The sequence below is a fragment of the Austrofundulus limnaeus genome, unplaced genomic scaffold (genome assembly GCF_001266775.1).
Source record: "Austrofundulus limnaeus strain Quisiro unplaced genomic scaffold, Austrofundulus_limnaeus-1.0 Scaffold6, whole genome shotgun sequence".
Lineage (NCBI taxonomy): Eukaryota > Metazoa > Chordata > Actinopteri > Cyprinodontiformes > Rivulidae > Austrofundulus > Austrofundulus limnaeus.
This window is the reverse complement of record NW_013952408.1, coordinates 733,130-741,144: the sequence shown is the minus strand read 5'-3', so window position 1 is coordinate 741,144 and position 8,015 is coordinate 733,130. Positions and strand designations below refer to the sequence as shown.

Sequence of the window (8,015 nt, the reverse complement as noted above, 5' to 3'; positions counted from 1 at the left end):
AATTAATAAATGAATTAAACTAAAACTAAATTATTACAACGATTTTTGTATATATGCAGTTAAAAGTGTGTATTTAACTGTTGTTGTTTCGTTTCCTGTACAGGACCCAGATTCTTTGAAGAGTCCGATTTTCACCCCAACAACCGGACGCCAGGAGCACGGCCTGCTTAACCTTTACCACGCCATGGAGGGCGCCTCTCATCTGCACATCCTGGTGGTCAAACAATTGGAGATGCCCCACTACAGGAAGTACTGGCCCAACCACATCCTGCTCGTCCTGCCCGCCATGTTCAACAATGCKGGAGTTGGTGAGCAGTAAAATCACAGTTCATTCGTACGGCCAAGAACCACAGGGCGAGGCTTCTCACATAAATATAAATAAAYATAGATCAAGGGCTATTCAACGAAATTGCTCCGGGGGGCGCTGGGCGTTAATGGTATGTGAAACACTGTAGCATGTAACAAAACAAGTATTATCATCTTTTACCTTCTCAATTTGTCTATTTTATTGCACTGAAACATAAATTGTAAATTCACAAATGCTTTGAAATGTGTATTTCATATTAAATGAAGTTAAAAAAAAATCAAAATTCAAAAACTCGCTCATTACTGGGTCGGAAGGTCGTCACCCGCAAGCCGGATGTGGCCCGCGGGCCACCAGTTGAATTGCCCTGTTATAGATATTTTATTAACGCATTCGTCTTTAGTTAAAATAAAAAGATAAATTAATATAAAAATATAAATTAATTATAAATACACAATTACTTATTAAGCAAATAAGCAATATTTGTGCAGAGATATGAAACAAAATAGATGTTGAGATCAAAACTACCAGTTGTGTAATCTTGCCACCTTTTTAATGATAATTGAATTTTGTTTTTTTAGTTTGTTTTATACATTGTCTCAATACTATAATGTTTTATTAATTTTTAACTGGTTCATTCTTCCGTTGCTAAAAGCCCATTTAGGGAAATGAGCCTAGGCTGTAAATGTTTTAGTGGATGTTATTATTAATACTTGACACTATTCAAATAAATAAAATAAATAAATTGAACTAATCTAATAAATTAATAGAACACAAAACAGTATGAGCACCCAGGCTTTCTGTTGCTTGTGTTTCCAGCTTATCAGTCTGCAGGTGATAGCAGCTACTGAGACAACGGGCTCATTATTTACAACTTGCTATTTGTTTGTTGAAGGTGAAAGGTAAAATGCTTCCTGTAGCCAACGTGAGAGAGCCATCAGGGGTGAAAACATCAGTGTKAAAATAGGGTGATTTGAAAGGCAGCCAATCAGGTGTGTGGTCTGTCTGAAGTAGGTCTTAAAGCTCAGCTGCACTTAGACAAATGACAGCAGCCCTTACCTTGAACCTTGATCTTGATGTGGCTTTCTGCCAATATTATGGTTCAGGGGGGGGAAAAAAGGTACCGCATTAACATAATTTATGTGCAGCCTCATATAGAGCATGAATTAGCATTTTACATGTGTATGGTATATATTTACATCTAAAAGTGCCTCTTTTAACAGTTTGCTGTGATTTAAAAGACATTGTGCTTTTAAGAGAGAGAAAAAAGGCAAATTCTCTGTTTAAGGAGCTGCTCGCTTCATGATCAAAGAGCTGTCATACCACAACCTGGAGCTGGAGAGGAACCGACTGGAGGAGCAAGGTATCAAGAGACAAGATGTATGGCCGTTTATTGTCATGATGGACGACTCTTGCGTGCTGTGGAACACCCACCAGGCTGCAGACGGGAGGTACGGAGCGAGCTGGTGTGACCCTGTTTCCAAAATAGTAGAGATAAAGACCATTAAGGGGATAGTTATCTGCTGTGACATCAGTCATGGAGTTTGGACAAAAAGGCAAAAGTCTTCATCTTTCACAAAATGTTTTTTCTGCATAAACYTGGATTTTAAACATTAAAATTTTAGGTTTCAGTCGTGCTTCCTAAACCGCTTTCTCTGTTTACGCCATGTTTTTAGTGAGACACCAGACGGAAGCTCAACGCTCTCCAACGTGTCCCTGAAAACGGTGCTGCAGCACATGGAGAACACGCCCAAGATCTCCCTGTACGCGATGTGCGGCATCCGCAAGTGGTGCAGCGGCCTGGCTCGCCGGTCCCCCGGACACCCCTTCAGCCGATGCCACCTCCACGACTTTGTCCTGCTTAACGTGGACCTGACCCAGAACGTTCAGTATGATCTCAACCGGTAGGTGCATAGAAGGCACTGTCAGCCGGTACGTTAGGAGTGCAGTGGTCTTTATTAGTTGCTGTGTTGTGTTAGGTATGGCTGTGAGGAGGTGGACTTTAACCTGAGGGTTAACAGCAGTGGGCTGCTTCTGTGTCGCTTCAACAACTTCTGCCTCATGAAGAAACACATTTCAGTTGGAGGAAACAAAGACTTTGTGGTCAAACCTAAATTTGTGGTGAGTGTCATATTCTCACTTCACATACATGTAGACTAAAAAAAGTTTGCTGGTTTCCTTGAGTGATGAACATTAATCTAACCCTGCTTCCTTGGCTCTTCAGGAAATAGAAAATAAGGCTCCAATCAGCCCAACGCAGTACGTTTGCGCCCCGGACAGTGAGCAGACCCTCCTCGACGCTCCAGCCCAGTTTCTGTTGGAGAGTTTCCTGCAGAGCTGCAGCCACAGACTGTTTCCGAAGGCCGTTCAGAACAGAAGCAACCCAGTTCTGTCCATCGACAGCTACCTCAACCTCAGCCCAGAGGTAAGATCTCTGAGCGCTGAGCTCATTGAACTAAGCTTAAAAAAGGAATACATCACCACTGCACTTACTGTAGATTTCTATTGACTGAAGCCACTCCATCTTACCAAGTTTTAAAATCTTATATCCAGCCAAAAAGTCTTTTTGATCTTGTTTTGAGACTCATTTACTAAACAAGAACTGATTGTGTAAGAATAATAGTCTTGTTTTCAGATTGTGTAAGATTGTTTGTCCTGTTAGCCTGAAATTTTGACTCAAATTAAGTCAAGTATTTCTGCCAATGAGTAAGAAAATTTTCATTGGTAAGATTCTTGACATACTTGATTTGACTCAATTTTTTCTAATTCCAAGAATATTACTAAGTAAAATTTTCTTACGCCATTGGCAGAAATTTTTGACTTAATTTGAGTCAAATTTTCAGGCTAACAAGACAAATAATATTACATATTCTTAAAGGCACAGTGTGTAGGATTTGTTGTTTTCAGCGACATCTAGTGGTTGAGTGGTTGAATCATCCTCCCTGGTCCTCCCCCCACCCCCACCCCCCTTCCAAACACAAAGGACTTGCTACGGTGTCTCTCAGGTGTCAGAAAACTTTGATAATTCCAATCACGATGTCTACCAGCAGCTTCAGGGCTAGTGATGTTTCAAGTGGTAAGATTATGAGCTTTAATAAGTAAAATTGTCCCAGCTACAATGACAGACAACAAATATTACATTTATAGTATTACAACTAAAACCGTTTTTGACGCCGCCACCGCAGTTTGTCCTTCATGGGCCTTCGTAGACAAGATGGCGGTGCAAGATGGCGGCTGCCTGTAGGGCGACCCGCGACCATGGAGATATAAACAGCTTTTTATAAGGTAAAAATAATAAAACAAGGTCTTTGTCTGCAATGATTAGAAATGTTTTTTATTGTTGTCATTAGTGATTATCTCAATTTCGGCTAAAAGAATTGACAAAATCCTACACACTGTGCCTTTAAAACAAGATTTTTATACTTACACAATCAGTTCTTGTTTAGTAAATCAGTCTCAAAACAAGATCGAAAAGACTTTTTGGCTGGATATAAGATTTTAAAACTTGTTTAGGTGGACATTTTTTACAGTGATAACTGGACACTGAGGTGTCTCCTCATGTGTGTCACCATGCAAAAAAAACTTCACCAGATTCTTTAGTTAAGTTGAACACTTTACTTCCGTTTCAAAATCAAAACTTGTACAAAGTTATCCAAACATACAAATTATTAAAAAATATAAAAAAAATAACCACTTCATGTTTTTATTAGCTTGCTAAAGCGTCTCTTTTGTCCCAGATTTCTGTGTGCTACATCAACTCTCGTCCACACTCCACCAACCTCAGCCACCAGGGTTTGGTGTTCAGTGGTCTGCTGCTGTACCTCTGTGACTCCTTCGTTGTCTCCGGACTCCTCAAGAGGTTCCGCTTTCTGAAAGGTGACACCTGTGTTTATTTGCAATTTATTATGTAATGCCAAGTATTGCTTAATTGGTCTTAAATTTTGACTGATTCTGCCCCTGCACAGGCGCCACCCTCTGCGTGATCTGTCAGGACCGCAGCTCCCTGCGTCAGACCATCGTCCGGCTGGAGCTGGAGGACGAGTGGCAGTTCCGACTTCGGGACGAGTTTCAGACGGCCAACTGCAGCGAGGATCGGCCCCTCTACTTTTTGACCGGCCGACACGTTTGAACCAGGTCAGGTTGGGGTTTRGGTCTGATTCCGAACAACAAATCCCTCCGAGGCTGGTGGACGTGGCTGTTCCTGGATCCTCACGGCTGCAATAAAGCCTGACTCAGAGTTAGTTCTTTCAACTCATTTGCCACTTGACTTGTATCCAATAGAGCTTTTTTTCTACCAATAAAAAGAAAAGGCAACAACAACAACAAAAAAGAAAGGCAACAACAACAAAAAAAGACTTCTGCGTGGGGGGGGGACGCACAGCTGAATATGAACTTTATTCATCATGTTGTCAAAAACAAGTGCCCTCCGATTGCTAACAGGACTACTGGAGGCTTGTGTGTGTGTGTCCACCAACTTTAAATCCAGTGCATCCAAAACTGGACACACGTTTTTCTCAGGGTTTCAACATTAAAAAAAAAAGGATAGAAGGGATGTGTAGCTTAAAGGCGTTATGTTTTTGTTTATGTTTGGCACTAACTTCTGATGGCACCAAAGACTCAGCTGCACCTTCTGCCTTCGCTTTCCAACTCTGCCTCTGAAACTCCATGAAGCTCAATAACTCTGCAGCCCAAAYGCATGAACAGGAAGCTTCGTTTAGATTTGATTCCCCCCTAATAAAACTATGGCATTCTTCTCAGTAAGGAAGCAACTATTTAATCGAGCACATTTAACATTTTCTATTGGGCCTCTAAAACATTTGTGGCATCGATAATCTCTCTGATGAGGAAGTGCGCCAGGGTGCTTTTAGTTTCCAAATGACTGAATCTTCACAACTGAAATGTTGTGACTTTTAAAGAATGTAAGGCTTTTATGTAGTATTATGGCTTGGATATAAATATATAAAGTCTGGTTGTTATTAAAAATCATTGCTTAGACAGATGCTATTTTCAAAAACTTGTTTAAAGGGACAATTTGGATATTCTGAAATGGGTTTTCTGTGGAAATGTGTCAATATCTTACCTGGTGCAGATAGCTCTTTGAGCAGTAAAATGGAATGTAGTTTTGACCTGTTAGCTTGATATGGTCAGAGGGATAAATRTTGTTCCAATCTGAGCTCATTCAAAGAGCTTTCCACAGAATCTCCCTTTAAATGATCTGAACTATTCCTTTAACGCCAATCAGAGCAACTCAGACTCCCATTTAAATGTTTGTTGGTTTCTTTCTTTTGCATTTAGACATCTGCTGACCTCAGCAGATAAAATGTCACAATCAAGCTCCCTCACTGCCACTTATCTCGCTCTCTGCCTGTGCCTAGGACCTCAGCTCCTGTTTTAACGTTCTGAGGCAGATTGTACTTCGACTRTCTCAGCTGCCCTTCTCTCAGTGTACCTTATACTGCCGCCCTCCTCTCCCTCCTCAGACTGAAAGTTGACACTCTGTCAAAAAGCAGCTTGCCAGACTACATACTTGAAAGTATTTTTGTGTGTTTCTCCACAGGGTTGTCTAAAGAATATGCCTTAACTGATGTTAAACATACACAAAAAAAAACTTGTTTCTGACCAATGAGAATGAAAAAAATGACTCTGAGGGAGTGAGTTGTATTTTTTTTTTTTTCAGAACAGAGTGGAAATTATTGAGATAGTGGACTGCTGTACTGATAAAAGTTTGTTTACATTACTAATATATTTTATCATCCCCCAATAAATCATGGTTAAAGGATGTTGTTTTTTTAATCGTGTTTAACTTTTGTCAGTTCTCCATTTTATGTTGCAARGGCAAGAAGAAATCTACCGAGATATCTTTTTAAACACATCGACATCCCTTTATGTTCTCCAGGTGGGATTCTGTTCGAAATGATAAATCAGGTCCAGGAGGGATTTTTATTTATTTGACAATTTAAAGAAATAATCATTGCGAAGTGTGATATTAGAGGAACTCCCTCTTCAGAAACACTGACAAAGGCTTTGCACAGAGATACCAAACAGATGATTTATCACATTTATTGAATGTCATTTAGAGGGGGGGAGGAAATGTGAACTTGCACTATTCAAGTTACTAGCTGGTTAAGATAATAACTGCTCCCTCAGAATTAGGCCAAATATAAAATCAGTGTCATTCTCTGTTGGTTCATAAAGTATGTTTTTTTTTTCTTTCTGAAAATGTAAGACTTAATATGCAACTTGCTCTCACAATCTTCACTGAAATGTGTTCGACGTGTTTGTGCAGCTCAGTGGTTGCCTTGGTGCCTGTTTTATCTACCTCATGTTTACCATTGTTGCTGGCTGTGAATAATATAAAAGTGGAGTCCAGCTGTTGTTGAAATTTTATGAATGTATTAAAATTGAGTTCTAAATCATTTTTATCGCGTTGCTTCTCTTTTCACTACACGTGGTAATCCTTTTCCACTTTTCCTGTAATGGCAAACAGGAAAAGTGGCAGATTTTGCGAACTTCACTTCTGTCGTTCTCTCAACACGTTTATCCTCGATGACCCCACGTACTGTCTGGAGGAGAAATGTCTTCTAAAATGAATGCTGGGATCTTCTGACGGTACTGGGAGGCACTATTTCAGCACTATTTCAGCTCCTGTGAGCACACCTTCCACCTGCCCACGACTTCAGTGCATTATGACAAGACTATTTTCAGTCTGCTCTTGTCAGCACTGAGAGAAGCAGACAACGGGTGTGACGCTCTGATTCAAGCGCCTCAAGAGTTGCTCTTTGGAGCAATTCTGAAACCSATTGTGCAAAGGATCCCTGGCCGAGTTGGATCTAAAAAGATGTTTGGGAGTCCCAAAGTGCTTAAAGTGCGTGAAAAGTGAGAATCCCAATGTCTGTGAAAGAAATTTACGTTAATCGTGTTCGTTACCAGGATGTGTGCGAAACCAKACAGRGAATGTGCAAATGCATTGAGAGAGTGTTAAAGAACAGCCATACAAAACCAAGAGCGCTCTGGCTGATGTCTGGTTTATTGTTCCAGGAAATCTGACTGAAGTCCGGAAAAACAATGAGTTTTATCAATAGCTTCAGGGCATAACTCCGCCTATATTGATTACGTCATCAGTGAAGGGAGGCCCTGTCATTCTGTCAGAGCCCTGCCCTCAAACAATTAAAAACCTATCCTAATGATCTTAAAAGTACAAATATATGTTGTATTTGTTACCAGGCATGTAACTGAATAAAATCAAGTTAATCAAAAGTCACATTTAACAGTCATTACAATTCTATCATTAAACAAATTATACTATGTGTAGTGTAACTAAATCAGTATAAAACGTGAACCCCAATAATTTCTTCATCTGAACAGACGAATGTGTAAAATGTGTAGTTTTTAGCATCTTCACAGGAAGCTGCTTTACTTAATATTCCTTGATACTTTTATTCAATAGTTTAGACAACACCGTCAAATTCTGTTTAATTCAACTACTTAAAGTTAATATTTAATAGTCTATTGAGATTATTTTGCACTGAAAATAGGCAAATTATGATTCCTAATGTCAGGTTCTGATTGTCTACTGTCTCTAAAACAAAACACATCTTTTTTTATTCTTGTACAATTGTTTATATGATATTTTTTATTATTATTAGAAGTATCATTGCTAGTGTTAATTTCATTTTTTGTGTACTGTCTATAGTTTGTAAAGTAACTAACT

The 8,015-nt window shown here is 39.6% G+C and overlaps 1 protein-coding gene across 1 annotated transcript; it reads left to right on the top strand.

Moving 5' to 3' along the window:
• Window positions 1-103: 103 nt before the first annotated feature.
• On the top strand, window positions 104-6,720 carry LOC106533127 (GREB1 like retinoic acid receptor coactivator; the record flags this gene model as incomplete). Its single annotated transcript, XM_014029367.1, is given in 7 exon segments — window positions 104-308; window positions 1,593-1,755; window positions 1,981-2,208; window positions 2,284-2,425; window positions 2,529-2,729; window positions 4,042-4,180; window positions 4,270-6,720. Coding segments are annotated over 7 exon segments (1,242 nt in total), but the record flags the coding sequence as incomplete, so codon positions are not given.
• Window positions 6,721-8,015: the final 1,295 nt, after the last annotated feature.